The sequence below is a fragment of the Actinia tenebrosa genome, unplaced genomic scaffold, assembly GCF_029948245.1.
Source record: "Actinia tenebrosa isolate PJP-AT-01 unplaced genomic scaffold, QUT_ActTen_1.0 PGA_scaffold1__47_contigs__length_23844297, whole genome shotgun sequence".
Classification (NCBI taxonomy): domain Eukaryota; kingdom Metazoa; phylum Cnidaria; class Anthozoa; order Actiniaria; family Actiniidae; genus Actinia; species Actinia tenebrosa.
In genome coordinates, this window is record NW_028292578.1 from 10,181,853 (window position 1) to 10,197,816 (window position 15,964).

General features: G+C 36.8%; 1 protein-coding gene across 4 annotated transcripts; it reads right to left on the bottom strand.

The window, feature by feature from the left end:
• Positions 1-359: 359 nt before the first annotated feature.
• On the bottom strand, positions 360-11,538 carry LOC116289374 (uncharacterized). 4 transcript variants are annotated; one of them, XM_089032348.1, is made up of 8 exons: positions 11,360-11,538; positions 6,961-7,273; positions 6,480-6,539; positions 5,249-5,520; positions 3,610-3,789; positions 3,155-3,211; positions 2,009-2,652; positions 360-1,668 (listed from the first exon to the last, which is right to left on the bottom strand). In XM_089032348.1, exons 2-8 carry the CDS (start codon positions 7,263-7,265, stop codon positions 1,477-1,479), a joined length of 1,710 nt encoding a protein of 569 aa, XP_088888474.1. In that variant the 5' UTR covers positions 7,266-7,273; positions 11,360-11,538; the 3' UTR covers positions 360-1,476. The 4 variants fall into 4 exon arrangements, with proteins under 4 accessions (XP_088888474.1, XP_088888473.1, XP_088888472.1 ...); XM_089032347.1 differs by having other exon boundaries at positions 6,961-7,276; XM_089032346.1 differs by having other exon boundaries at positions 11,333-11,538.
• Positions 11,539-15,964: the final 4,426 nt, after the last annotated feature.

Here is a 15,964-nt window from a genome sequence, read left to right on the forward strand (position 1 = left end):
GGTTTAGTTTTTACTCAAAAGAAAGAAAGAAAGAAAGAAAGAAAGAAAGAAAGAAAGAAAGAAAGAAAGAAAGAAAGAAAGAATCGACGTTTTAATGATCTTTAGTGGCTTTTTAAATATTTTCTTAAATGTTATCAATTCATTTGTCATTACAGACTAACACTAAATCCATGAAAAACATCATAATAAAATTAACTCTGTATATTTTGATTTATTCCTAAAAAATATAATGTAAATTCTAATAATATTTTGAAAATATTGTATCCGATTATTTCTAAATTTCTATATACCTAATTCTATATACAAGAGTGTTTCATGGACATTTGCACTCTGAATCTTTTAAACAAATGTATGTCTGATTTTCATAAATTAATTTATTTCTGATTCTATATTTACAATCACCTGAGACCAATAACCGAGAACTCGAAACTTGGAGTATTGAGGCGCGCTTTACACCATCACGTGATGGCAGCCATTACAGGAGGCAGGAACAATTCAATCTGGTCTAATCTGATTTACACGAGAAAAAATTCAGTTTCCCAAGGGGGAAAAGACGTTTTGTGCCTTATGTCATGGCTGCCATCACGTAATGTGCAAAACCTCTATTAGACTGTTTAACGTGTTAATCTATAAATGCGCATTAGAGTTTGTTTCTTTTAATTCTTGCTAACCAAATTCTATTCGAGCTCAATAAGCCTTTTCATAGTTTAAGAATCGATTCCACTGCGCATGCGATTTTATCCCGAATTTCTTACCTTCTTTTGTTTAATTAAGAACAAAAAAAGGTTTAGACAAAAGAAGGTGAGAAATTTGGGATAAAATCGCATGCGCAGTGGAATCGATTCTTAAACTATGAAAAGGCTTATTGGAGTCATGGAGTGGTGAGCCTCCTGAATTCGAGAATGAATTACTACGCCCGAGCTAAAAAGGTCTATTAGCATTAATATTATTTGCAATCAGTTTCATACTCAGACCTTCCCTAAGAAAGAACGCCAAGTTACGGTTCGATATCTTAGAGCAGTATTCGTATGACTGTGAAAAGCTGGTTCACGTCACGATCACGGACATGCCGACAGGACAAGGCATACGCCATCCAAATCACATTGCACGACTGAGAATTTACTCTCAATCCAATCAAATGCCCAAAACACGTCAGCACGAACACGGCGCGGACACGGTAACGCCAAGGTCATGGCACTGCCAGACCAATCACACTGCGCGAGGAAAAAATTCCTCCAATCAAAATTCTAGAAAATATCAGGTGGTCGTGGCAAGGCGGTACCGACGTTTTCACAGGTAGACGAAAACTGCTTTTATGGACTAATCAACTGAAATCCCCGACCCCCGGGACAGAGCGTAGAGGTAAAGCCGGCGAGACCGGGAATTAAACGCGACTTTAACAGCGCAAGGGTATACGGGAGATTTAACGCGTACTTCAACAGTTTAGCAATTTTAACAGCAACAACTCCAATAATTTTAGTAAGCAGGAAATTGTTCATTTTCTCGAAGGTAAAATACTCCTCTGAGAGTGAAAGAAGGAGCGGGAATTTGCCAGTACATGCCGTTTGATAGGGTTTCCACTTGTACAGCGACTTGTCTGTTTACCTCTACAAGGAGATCGAGAACATGGTAGTGGTTGTGATTCTTTCTGAAGACATCAACCAGAACCTGCAACGATAGAAATTGATACCCGGTATATCAACCATGTATTAACTGCTTGAATTCCAGTTTTCTTCAAACGGGGAGGGGTGGGGCATTAGCCGAATTTGCAGAACGCGTTGCGTCATGGGCTGTCTTAGGGGACGCTTTTTTATTTATATGGCGTCGGTCTTTTTCGCTTGCTGACAGTGATAGGAAACATTAATTGTCGTCATAATTTTCAGAATTATTTCGTTCCTTGATGCATAAAATGTAAACTGTCTGATGAAGCGCCCCTCAAAACAGCTTCATGATGCAATGCATTTCTACAACTCCGAAGCGGCTAATACTTTCGCACATATTTACGTACTTGCACAAAGATAGAGCCTGTCTTTGGATCTCTCAACGCCACATAACCAGGTGTCGTCGCAAACGCCAAAAGAAAGTCTCCCTCAATAGGACACATTGAACGAGGTAAAGTCGAGTCTGTGGTGAGACTCGCGAGGCCATCGATATCGATATCATCGGTATCACAATGGCTTCTATAAGATGAAGATTTAGTTGCAAAGCTGGTCCTGGGGCAGTAGGAGCCGGCAACTTCTTCTCGAGAATCTCCCCGACATGCTTGTACAATGAAGAACTTTGGCTTTCCCTGAAGCGACCGGCAGTTTGTTGGTTTGACTGCAGTCATGAGATCTTCAAGGTTAGTCTTTCGATCATCAACACCAAGAAGGATGTTGTTATCTGTTCCATGGGTCATGATGACACAGACAAAAGCATCGAATTCTTCGTGGTCCTTTCTTGAGAAATCATAAAGCTGTCTCCCCATCTCTTCCGCCGTCAAGTTCTTCTTGATTGTTACTGTAAAATGTAACTCCTGAAAAAAAGATTTCAACGCTTTTTCATCGGCATCTGCTCCTTCACGATTACGTGAATTGTCGTAAAACTTGGAATTGCTGATGATGAGGCAATGTCCACGCGGTTTTTTGGTCATACGGTACACATATAAAGGTTCTATAAGAACATATATGACGGTCATTAAAGACTACAGTGGCGAATTTTAGGGGTGGTCTCTCTCAAAATACGAACAGAGCCATTATCAAAGCTAGAAATATTTCTTAAGGTTTTTTACTCTAAGAAATGATCCTTTCAACTTGTCTCGTTATGCATTTGCATAACGTTCTGACCGCGCAATGGTGTAGAAAGTTAATCACTAATTCATGCGCGATTAAAAATTATTGCCTATCATATCATAACAAATCATGCATGCATTGCGAGAAACGTTGCGAGATGGGCGTTACATACACTCGGCAATGTCCCGACATTGTCGGCTGCAGCGATTGCGCGCTGCAACGCGAGACGCGAGACACATTGGCCGCCAAACCCCCCCCCCCCCCCCCCCCTCTCCCCGCTAAACAATTCAGTCCTGTTGATCCACTCTAAAATACCCAAATCAAGAAAAGGCCAAACGATCGACTGCATGACTGACTAAATTAAAAGAAACGAGAGAACTTACTGGACTGTCCAGCTCTTTCCTCTGTGTGCGTGACAGCTTCGACTCTTGCTTGCTGATCTTAATACAAATACCAACATATCATTATATAACCATTCCCAGAGCTTCAATATAACCATTACCAAACTTTCAAAAATTGAACATGAACTCCCCTTGCCTTAACCGAACAAAACGTAATATAACGGGATGATCAAGGGGCACAACCTGTACAACAGTGTGGAAGAGTGAAGCGAAGATATTAAGTTGATATTAATGACAGCCAGCCTCCACGTAACGCCAGCCAAAGGTAAATGTTGATGGCAGGTGAACTGTGCATGAAAGCAAAAGTCTACAGCTATTCTTCGTCACGTCGATAGAAGTTTTCTTTTTTTTTCTTTTTTTTTTTTTTTTTTTTTTTTTTTTTTGCATGTAATTTAAATATAGATTATATTGTAATCATAAAGTAGTTATTTCAGTACCATTTTGAGATGACTGATGTCCTCCAACCTTTTCCTTTCCTTTTTTTTCTTTCACTTTTTTCTTTCCTTTTTTTGCTTCTGTAGAAGATTCCTTCTGTTTGCTGGTTTTAGGAGGGTTTTGTGATTGTATTTCTTTTCTTGGATTAAGTCCTTTGCTCAAAACATGTCGACTGTAATTTCCTGCTCGAGACAAACGACGAAAACAGAAGTGGCTTTCAACACAAAATCTAGATAAGCTTATATTTGTTTTATTGATCGATCGTTGTGATTGTTGATAATTTTCAAATCAAAATCGGAATCATAGATATATATATAATGTATAAGATGACATTTTTTAACCGTGGTTAAATGACGTTATCTATTAAAATAAATATGCTTTAGTTTTCAGTTCAGCTTGTTTATGTATTCGTTCATTTGGTTGATTGATTAAATTGCTTTGTTTCAATTCGCAGGTTTTACACCGTAAACTTTCGAAAACAAGCCTTCTCTCCCGAAAATTAGCCCCCCCCCCCCCCCCCTCCCAAATTTATGCCCTACCAAAATGAAGCCCTCTAAATTTGAAATTTAAAGTGACTGCCTACTTTTGGAAATTGATTTAAACTAATTTTTTTTAAACTTCGATTTTCCAAATTGAAAATTAATGCTGATTCCAAATCTGGAAAGAAAAATAGGGTGTCCCGAGCTCGTTTTTGAGATAATCAGCATTTAATGGAAGCCTACGCACGAGCTTTTGGAGTAAAAATTGCGCCACCGGAAGTGATTAGAAAAAAATTAAGATTCTAATCTAAAGATAATAGTTATTTGCAGACTATATGATTGCACGAATGAAAGCTAGTCAATCATTCTACAATAATACATGGATATTTTCGACAAAAAGGCAAAGAGATTGATTTGTCATATTTTGTTGTTTCGGTGCTCTTAAAAAATCTCATAAAGTCGAACAAAAATCCCTACAAAAATCTATTTTTTCATGTGTTACTGATTTGAACTTTTCCTAAAATGTTTATATAACCTAGATTTTTAGGAGTTTTTTCGAATGATCATGAGGTATTAAAAAATAGAGAGTCCCGTGCAAAATTTGAGGGTTTTGCTCTGTTGAAGCTCAAAACGCGTATGGTTCTTCAATAAAATCTTGTTGATTTTTCAGCGGTTTTTGAGCGCGCGCACATCGTGGGCTCAAATCGAACGTTCAAAAGTGGGCAACCACCTTAAAAACTCTTTCTATAAGAAGCCCTCCCATTTTCAATCCCATGGGGCTATTTATAGTGCTCCCAAGTTTTGCCATTTTGTAGTTCTTATAGTTTTCCTTATGGACCCAATATAATATCAGAACCGAATATTGCTAGCTTGCTAGCCAGCTAGACTGGTTTATGTACATTAAGTTCATAATGCTGATACGGTATTTTTTGGACACAAATTTAACTTCAAAAAAAGCTCCCTCCAAAATAAGCCCTTTTGGAAAAAAGCTCATCCAAAAGATACAATGAACAAATATAGGCCTAGGCATTATTTTCGGAGGTTTACGGTAAGTTGTTTACTCTGATTTTAAGTGATGAACTCATGAGACAATTCAAAACATATTGGCATAGTTATCAACCTTATTATCATTGGCTTCTATTAAATTCGTGTACATATTTACCAAATGAGAGGTCGATTCGATGAGTTATCCTGACAATTCCATGGTTTCCAATCCTTATCCAACCATAAAAGAAACGGCGTGGTATTTTTTCAACCGCAACTCCAAGATCCTTGTTATCGACCACAAAGTGAAGAGATCCGTTGGAATCTTTGTACACTCCAACAGAAGATCCGATGTGGACTTCACTTCTGTTGCCGTAATTCTGCCGTACTGTAGTGGGAGAGCTCATCATGCAGATGTCCCTTTTGCGCACATTTATCAAGTTCCAGTACCTAAAAAAAAATTTAACATGAAAAGACCGGAAATGTGAGACAGAATGTAGGGGATCCACACAAGAGATTGCATGGTGATAATAAATTTGTTTAAGCTCTGCCAAACTACCTCCAGTATGATGAAGTTATAGACCCCTTTCATGTGACGTCAAAGAAGCTCGATCTGGTGTACAAAACAAGACAATTCCAATCTCTGGAGATTAGAAACTTCCAGAATTCTTTTCGCTACCTTTTTTGTTATGCTACTTTTTACTAATCTTTTGGTAGTTCCAAAGGAGTTTTAACATTGTACTAATAAAGAGACTCTCCTACGTGATATCCCATGCGAAAGTTCTAAATGACAAGCTATCTTCCAGGTTTTGAAGCAGGAATAAAATAAACAAAATACTTTTACTGTTAAACACTTATAACTAGCCTCATCCACATGCATCTATCTTTGTTTATTTTCTTTGGCGCTTGGGATCCCTATGTGATAAAGTGGAAGGAGAAGCCTAGCTACCTCTCAGCTTCCCCAGCCACATACCTCCACATCACACATAGCCACTCAAGTATGAACAAGAAACCCCAGAAAGAGAGAGACACTTTGATTCTTTTGTTGGTTGCTCTGTTCGCTCGTAAAGAGAGGTCGACTTGGGACAAGCCTTAAGAGACACCTGCAGAGGAGGGTAACTTATGACCAAGTAAGGTAAAGTAAAGTAATAAAGTAAAGTAAAGTGAAGTGAAGTGAAGTGAAGTGAGGTGAGGTGAGGTGAGGTGAGGTGAGGTGAGGTGAGGTGAGGTGAGGTGAGGTGAGGTGAGGTGAGGTGAGGTGAGGTGAGGTGAGGTGAGGTGAGGTGAGGTGAGGTGAGGTGAGGTGAGATGAGGTGAGGTGAGGTGAGGTGAGGTGAGGTGAGGTGAGGTGAGGTGAGGTGAAGTGAAGTGAAGTGAAGTGAAGTGCAGTGAAGGTCACAAACACTTACCAAATCGTCCCTCTAAGTTTTCTTGGATCAACTTCATGATCCCATACTATATTACACGCCCTGAAAAATAAAGATTTTGGTAATTTTGCATTCTATACTAGTCTGCCCCCTTCCTTTATTCCTTCAACTTCCTTTGCGCTTTTCTTCCTTCCTTCTAATAGAATCATCAACAGGGCTGGATCTATTAGGGGGAAGGTTCAGGGGGCTTGCCCGAATCCTCTAAACAACGATCCGGACTAACAACTACGAAGTCTCTAATAGAGGCTTTGCACCATCACGTGACAGCAGCCATGTTAGACGGCAGAAACGATACTATCATTTTACATGACAAGAATTCAATCCCGAGAACGAAAGGATTTTATTCTTCTGCCATCTAACCACGTGGCGTTGTAAAGCCTCTATTACATCACCTCGCTTTTATCGAACTTCCTGAAGAATACACATTCTAGTGAAATTTCTGGATCCTCCCCTGAACTCTTACCTGTAGGGTACTTCACTAGGGACGAAGATTCCAATCTTTAATGTAGCATTTTCATCAAGATGATCCACATCGACAAAAAATCCCCAATCTAAAGCAAACTGTGTCAGTAATTCATGATACATGGGCCATTTGATTTCAAAGTTGTCCACTGTTTGATTTTTGTTGCTAAAGTTTAACATTTTGCTGCCAATGGACACAAGATCGACGGCCAGGGCATTTTTTTCTGGATTATCGCTTTGTTCTTCAATGGTGGTTGTGTTTTCTGGGATAGCGGTGTCAGTGTGAAAATTAGATGAAAAAGCCATGTTGAAGGCTTCTGGAAAAAAAGAACACTTACTAAAAACAGGGCCAGACCATCGGTATTCAAATTTAATAATTCTATGGCCTTTCATAATCTACTCGTGCCGATTTAGCAAACCACCCCTCCCCTCGTGCGTTTCTTTACAGATCTCACCCCCCGTTAGGAAATAATTTAGCGGATCTCTGTGTATATTGAACTCAATGCTTCATTTGGTTTGAAACCGAATACAGGTCAGGAAATAATAACCTACAAAAGTGTTCACTGTTAACAGACTTTGGTCATGCTTCTGGTCCAATATATTGTCTACTGCATATTAATGAGCAGTAGACACTATGCCGGGTTTAATTACGTGGATATAATTCATAAATAACGAAAAATTTAGCTGACATACGAAATGACTGACATAAAGTTTATCCCGTTTTTAAATAATGTAAAACTTCGGGTTACTTAGCTGCGTATGGTATGGTCACGCAGACTGGTCAACTCGCGACTGCTTGCGTCTTTTTGTCGAATGGGAAACGTTTTACCGACGTTTCAAACCAGGTAGTAATACATGTTACAGAACCGATCGATGTTAAGTTAAGAGGCTGTCTCTGTAAGAACCTCAAAACCATTTTTGATGAAAAAATAGATTTCTTTCAAACTTTGTGTGTGAGTGTGCCCTTCCAAGGTTATTTCCAAAACACATTTTGTTTTGTGTCTCGGCGCTTTTTTGCAAAGTTTCAGGGGGGTCCCCTTGGGGGCCAAATTAGTGATTTTGACTACTTCTCATTCATGAAATTTGGGCGATGTTTAAAAATTCGTAATTCCATAACAAATCATCACAACACTAAATCCTTCCATATTATAGTAGATATATATCTTATGCAAAGATGAGTGGCCTTAAAGTTAAATATGAACTTATTTATATCTAGATATTTTAATTTTACCGACCATCGATAATCGACTTTGGCCAGTTGGCTAAAATATGGCTTAGGGAAAAAAATCAAAACTCAAAAGTTAGACTTCGTAGGACTATAATATTTGAGTACTGCAGAGATAAAAGGTAGTTCTTACAGAAATTAAAATAATATTTTGCGGCCAGCAGGTTTTGAGAAGTGAACAGGTCGACAAACTTTCAGTATTTTTGAGATTTAATGTGTTACGTCAAAAAGGTGCAAATAGTATTGAATGCGATTTATCTTTAAATGTATATAAATTCACTGCTTAAACTGGTCTAATATATTTTTAAAACATTTTAACCACACAAATTGTAAAAAACGGTTTTAGAAAACAGTATTGGAATCGAAAGACTGATATCACAACATGCCTTAACTGTAAGGTAAAATGCTGTATACTGTCATAAAATACAACGATAAGTTCACTCGAAATAAATAACTGTAAATTATTTGCACGATGAACAAATATCAATTGATAAGCAAATCACAAGATTATTTGTTCATATTTTGCCTACAACCAAAAAGAAATCCAAATAATCCAGATAAACATGCCTTTGAAAACGAGTAACCATCTGCAGTTCGATACAACTGTCATGTTGATACATTTAGGCCCAGAAGTATCCACTTTTGGTCTTCAATTTCGTCCTCATTTCTGCCTCAATGAAGTCTTTGAATATAGTAACATACTAAAATTTTATTCTTGTAACTTTATCGAGGATATTAGTTTTAAAAAACTGCCTCGTTATTTTCCTGAGTTCATCTAGTAGTTGCTCTTTTCTAGTAATCTAGTAGTGAAAGCCGCTGACCGGCGAAATAGATTCAGCTGTCACGCGTGGACCACAGGAAGCCCATTCTTTGTTTATTTGTTTTTATCTCGAAGCCAGAACTGCCTAATACTATATTTATGTTTTGGATAGATCTACCAACCAGAGACATCATTGTCATTAACTTAAAATTTTCCTGACCTAGCCAAGATAAGTTGATACTCTGTCAAGTTTTCTCGTGAAAGATGGTACTTTAGATGGTACTTTAGAATATGACCTTGAATATCATCTGTACATTCCAGTAGTTTTACAAGATTTACCTTCCCTCTAGACTCTCCAAAATTTTTATCCGCATGAAACAAACACTCAACATATTCAACATAAAAACAAATAAACAAAGAATGGGCTTCCTGTGGTCCACGCGTGACAGCTGAATCTATTTCGCCGGTCAGCGGCTTTCACTACTAGATTACTAGAAAAGAGCAACTACTAGATGAACTCAGGAAAATAACGAGGCAGTTTTTTAAAACTAATATCCTCGATAAAGTTACAAGAATAAAATTTTAGTATGTTACTATATTCAAAGACTTCATTGAGGCAGAAATGAGGACGAAATTGAAGACCAAAAGTGGATACTTCTGGGCCTAAATGTATCAACATGACAGTTGTATCGAACTGCAGATGGTTACTCGTTTTCAAAGGCATGTTTATCTGGATTATTTGGATTTCTTTTTGGTTGTAGGCAAAATATGAACAAATAATCTTGTGATTTGCTTATCAATTGATATTTGTTCATCGTGCAAATAATTTACAGTTATTTATTTCGAGTGAACTTATCGTTGTATTTTATGACAGTATACAGCATTTTACCTTACAGTTAAGGCATGTTGTGATATCAGTCTTTCGATTCCAATACTGTTTTCTAAAACCGTTTTTTACAATTTGTGTGGTTAAAATGTTTTAAAAATATATTAGACCAGTTTAAGCAGTGAATTTATATACATTTAAAGATAAATCGCATTCAATACTATTTGCACCTTTTTGACGTAACACATTAAATCTCAAAAATACTGAAAGTTTGTCGACCTGTTCACTTCTCAAAACCTGCTGGCCGCAAAATATTATTTTAATTTCTGTAAGAACTACCTTTTATCTCTGCAGTACTCAAATATTATAGTCCTACGAAGTCTAACTTTTGAGTTTTGATTTTTTTCCCTAAGCCATATTTTAGCCAACTGGCCAAAGTCGATTATCGATGGTCGGTAAAATTAAAATATCTAGATATAAATAAGTTCATATTTAACTTTAAGGCCACTCATCTTTGCATAAGATATATATCTACTATAATATGGAAGGATTTAGTGTTGTGATGATTTGTTATGGAATTACGAATTTTTAAACATCGCCCAAATTTCATGAATGAGAAGTAGTCAAAATCACTAATTTGGCCCCCAAGGGGACCCCCCTGAAACTTTGCAAAAAAGCGCCGAGACACAAAACAAAATGTGTTTTGGAAATAACCTTGGAAGGGCACACTCACACACAAAGTTTGAAAGAAATCTATTTTTTCATCAAAAATGGTTATGAGGTTCTTACAGAGACAGCCTCTTAAATCAAATCTTCAGAATGACAATATTTTAATATTAATAACTGAGCTCCTTAAGGGAATATCGAGCCCTGAATGCTGCACTGAACTGAATATTTTATATGTTTCTAAAATGTTGCTATATGTGTCGATCACATTAGTAGACACATGTACTAATCGAGTACGTATTTCAAATATAGGCATTATTAGCCTTCAGTCATAAAAGACGACCCTTCCTTCCTCTCAGCAGCGATCCATCTGCCCAATCAACTTAATTTTCTTGTCTGTCAATTCGTTTCACAGTTTCAATGAAAACGTAACTAACAATTCAAAGTTTTTCATAAATATAAAGAAAAATAAATAAAGAATACTGAAGCGTTGATCATTAGTTTTAGTTTCATTTTCGCTTTCGCTTTCATTCTCAGTTCCGCTGAGCGATTGTTTCAATATCGTTATCAAATTTATTTACTGCAGTATAAAAGATCTCAAAGGGGTTCTCAACACTAGATTAAAGCAATAAGACAAATATATTCTGATAGAATAAATCAATTCAAGATTTTTTCGATGTTCAAATGAATCATTTCCGTTGATCAGATCGATGCTTTTCACAGCTACCGCGACATCGTACATTAAATATGAGAAAAAGCTATTCATAATTTGTGATGAAAGGCGAGTTATTTTCTCAAACGATCATAAGCATAATCATAAACATAAAAATCTCGATACAAAACTAGTTACCAGATGCTATACATATATTTAACTGATCATTATTACGTGCACAAACCCAATCTGATCTGCATGTATGTAGTACCTCACTCAGTCTTGACTCAGTCTTCAGTTACCGACTTTACAACAAACTTGTTGTGAAGGTCTTCGGTATTTCTTAAAAGACTCTAAACAATTGAGACGTGATTTAAGCAGTTAAAGCTAGGAACAAATAATAAAACGACAAGATTTTTTATCCTTCTTAAGTTCTGCATGGGCAACCGAATTCAAATGAGGCATGGAAATGAGGCAGGGGAATCCCCGATGACCGCATTCGTTACTAGTCTCGTAGTATGTCACGAAGAGGGGTATTGTGTTACGAAATTCTGCAAGACTATTATTTTCATCTTTTTTTCTTACTTATTAAGACGCTATTATCACAGTTTTTGGGTAATTTAAAAAAGCTATCTGAAAAGATAAAAGCGTTGTTTTATGCATATGAGAGAGAATGCTGTAGTTTTGAGTTCCATATTACCGCTGTGTTCCTTGATTATAGACTCATTTGCTCAGGTTTAGCCTCAAATTTGTGCAGGATATTTATGTGTTCTAAAGAAGTTCCGTGGAATTTCAAGGTATTTGTATTGTTGAAGTTGTACATTCTTTACTTTACCGTTGGTATTTGTGAATATTTAGTAAATGAGTCTGTAATCAAGAAAAAAAGCGGTATTTTGGAACTCGAAACTTGAGTGTTTTAATAAAAGCGAAAGCGTTATTCAACCCTACCACTTCAATATAATACATTTTCTATTTATCAAAATAACCGTCAAATATAAAAATTGATATAAATTCCTCTTACCATCCCCTCAGCTGGGAATCACACCCAGTCCTCATAACTACAACCGCATTGTCACGGACTCAAGTAGTTATGCGTGCATTCTTACACCACTGAGTTTTTTGGGCTGGAATTTCAAAGCCCATAAAAAGCCAGGAAGAATAATCGATGCGAACACGACAGGGCAGAAAAACGGGTTCAACTTTCGAAGTTTATGTGTTAATAAGCTTTATATTTCATAAGCAGACTCTTTTGGGGCTGATTAACAAAATACCAAAATTTGGGGAAATTTAAGGAATGCGTATTTGAGATATAACGCCCTGAACGTTGGGAGAGATGATATTTTGATCAGCACAAAAACTAACTTTTTCGCTAATACCTTGAAGTAGAATTGCTCGAGGTTAGCAGAATTTTGTGAAAAGTTTAAAGCACAAGAGACACGAATGAAACACTAAACGTTTTTTAGCATGAATGAGAGATAAAGAAAAAAATTTGATTGCGAAAGTAGCAGCCTTGTTGTTTTTCTGCTCTGTCTTCGCCGAACACTAAATTTTAGACGAAAGAGATAATAAGCACCGGTAATAAATTTTCATGATAATTCGATATTGTAAACGTTTTGGCTTGATCACTATATTTGGAAAAGGCATTAAACTATACTCGAGGCTATTTGTTTCCAATATATAATATAAAAAATGTAATGGGGTTAGCCTCGGAATCACAGAAAACGTTGATGAAACAACCTCGTTTCCAGGGCCTTAGAAAAATTAGTGTGTGTGTTCAATATTTTATTCAAAAAACTATCAAAACTTGATGACGTGAAACTGAAACAGTACATAAAAAATGATGGAAACGTGCAGACTTCTTTGATTTCGCGAAGCTCTTGGTATAACTAAATAAGGATATATAACACACTAGCTTCTACTCAAAAGGTGAACGGTTATTCGTAATAACTGCCATACAAGTACCAGTAAAACAGGTCATTAAAAGACAGCCATAATGGACCCTTTACTATGGTTTCAGCCGTTGAATTTAGTTCAAGACAATGAATTTTACCTTAATTTAGTTTCCTTCGCTTAAAACTAATTGGAAACAACAAAAAAGAAAAAGCCAATTGACGACACGCTTACTGGTTGTCATGACAGTTACTTCCCCGCTACGCCACGTGGAGGCTACCGTTCATCGTAGCGGGTTTTCCCACTCTGCATAAACCAACAGAGGGGTGTCCAATTGGGGTGTTGTGAAGCCGACAAATCACAAGCCATACTAGAATTTATAGGCAAGGTCCTGTAGACCGCCTTGAGAACCAAACGCTAAGTTTTCAGGGGATCATCACCATTAGCTGAATACAAGCGGTACCAACTAACAGCGGCAAGGTAGGGGTTACTCCACAACTAACCGACACACACACTCGAAGGCGCGCGCGCAAACGCTGTCTTTATTTATTTCATTTTTATTCAATAAAATTATGATATTTCTAAAAACATAACCCACAATAAATCCAAACCTAAGAAAGGGAAGCCACCAAACCTTAGGGAACTAGCAACTGCCTGATTACAATCATTCTAAGCTGTCTAACCTCTCTAAACCACTAAATAAACATGCTACCGAAAATCAGCCGAAACAAATCGATACCAAAATGGAAAAAGTAAAACAAAACCTATTATATTTTGGAGATATCCGAAAGATCTCCCGACAAAAAGCAAACCTACATTTATAATCCTAGGTTAGACTGATTGGGGATATCCGAAAGATCCCCAGATAAAATGAAATCTAAAAACAACTGGCATCTTATCAAACTTACTAATATCACTGGAGATATCCGAAATCGGTCTCTGTAGTTAATACGTCGAATCGTATCTTAAAAAGCATAAATATCACGAAAACTTCTCAAAGTAACACGAGAAAAGATCATAGTAAAAAACTGAATCGCATCCAATAAAACCAATCAATGCCAATCAAAATAAAGCCGCCAAGTTAACAAAGTCACTTCGTAAAGAAAGTTAATTGTCGCATCGAATAAAGCCAAATGGTAATCCAAATTGAAGCCAATTAAATGAAGGCCGAAACAGCATCAATAACAACAAATCAGAACAGACTCACCAAATGACTTCACTTGAACCCTTTGCAGACTCGATGACCAGACAGGAACCATAAAGGTGAATAAACGTTGTGAGAAATGTCAGTTCTGGTACACATGTAAAGTTTATTGTCTCTAATACTGGAACCATTAGGTGGGTATATTAATGTTCCATGTCAGTGGGATTGACTCCAGCTTGTTCTATTATACAAGGCGTCCTGAAATACCAAGATTTGCGGAATAAATGGAAGTAAACTTTAGGCTTTCATTAGGAGCATCAGGGCCTTGGTTGGTATAGATAGTACTATCTCCTTCCCCTTTCACTGAAGGGAAAACTCCCATGTCCTCCATCAGGGACGGATCCAGGGGTGGTAATATAGGTGACTAGTCACCCCTCTTTTGCTCAAATTTCTCAGTATATTGTTAGTAACATTCACCCCCTTTTTCTTGAGTCCCTGGTAGAACCTTCGTAATAGTCACCCCCCTTCTGAAATTCCTGGATCCACCCCTGTCCACCAAGTGCTTTGGCAACCCTTACATAGGTTCTTTGTCATGGACGGACCATTAGATAATTAAATTTGCTAAATCCCCCAAAAAATATCGAGCAAGCACTTTCTTACTTCTTTGAGTAAAGAAATTTCGAGCAAACACATCGCGTGCAGAGGTTGTTGCAAAAAAAAATCATGCAACATATTGTCCTCCAACCCCCACTCAATTATCTAATGATCTATCCCCTAATGTTTTCTATTCCCTACTTCAATTAAAACTTGTCAAGCAAAAAACTCCCTAACGTGATTGAAATGATTGACTTACATTTAATTCCAGGAATGGACTGCAGAAAGAGTTGAATACATCCACTCAGCAATATCAGTTCATATCCTAAAAATAAAAGAAATTGTTAAATACAAAGCTCAAAACGTTACTATGATAATAAACAGCAATAACTAAAACACACCCCATATCAACAAAATGGTTAAAGTGCACCTAACCCCTGATACAATACTTTCAGTATTGATTCTACATAAAGTGAATAGTTGAATGGTGTCAGAAATATTTCTTCATTTGAATATTGCGTCTTTAAGTTATGAGGGTTTATAGATCGTTTTCACTCACATGAGAAGCCAGCCGCATTGGTATACCAAACAATAGAAACTTTATGCGTAGTTTTTGCAAAAAAATAGAGTTCAACTTCCCGAGGATAGAAAGTACATCGTCTTAGTAGCTGTGACGTCACGTGAAAACGCTTTTTACTTACTTACTTACGTCATCCCAGGCTTCTGAGTATATATATATATAGATTTGTCTCAATTTTTAATACTTGTCCATCATGAGACATCGAATTTGCAATAAACATTGTGTAAACCTTGATTATGATGATGATGCTTTTAAAATACTTTATGCGAACCAGTCAAAATTGATATATCTAATGAAGTCTGGGGTGACGTCACAGTAAGTAACATATTGGAAGTATGAACCCTTATAACTTAATTAAATGCGCAACATTCAAATAAAGAAATACTTCACCATTCAACTATTCATTTGATGTGAATCAATGCTAAAAGTATTGTATCAGGGGCTGAGTGCACTTTAAATGTTACCTACCTCTGTTGACACACATCAATAATAGAAGCAATATGCCATCAAATAAACTACATTTTTTCAGATCTGTAAAAGAAAAAAATTGAGTATCTTAGTATTGAATACTTTAGCCAAATCTTTAATTTCTAATAAAAGTAAGAACAAATGTAAATATACTTATTTCAATAAAGTTAGTCACCAAAAAACCTAGAAAGCCGTGATCG

Bases quoted from the DNA above. Each gene is read 5' to 3' on its own strand.
- LOC116289374 (XM_089032345.1), bottom strand. The intron at 6,540-6,960 runs GTAAGAGTTCAG...TTTATTTTTCAG, and splicing joins CCTAGTGAAGTACCCTACAG to GGCGTGTAATATAGTATGGG. The intron at 5,521-6,479 runs GTAAGTGTTTGT...ATTTTTTTTTAG, and splicing joins AAACTTAGAGGGACGATTTG to GTACTGGAACTTGATAAATG.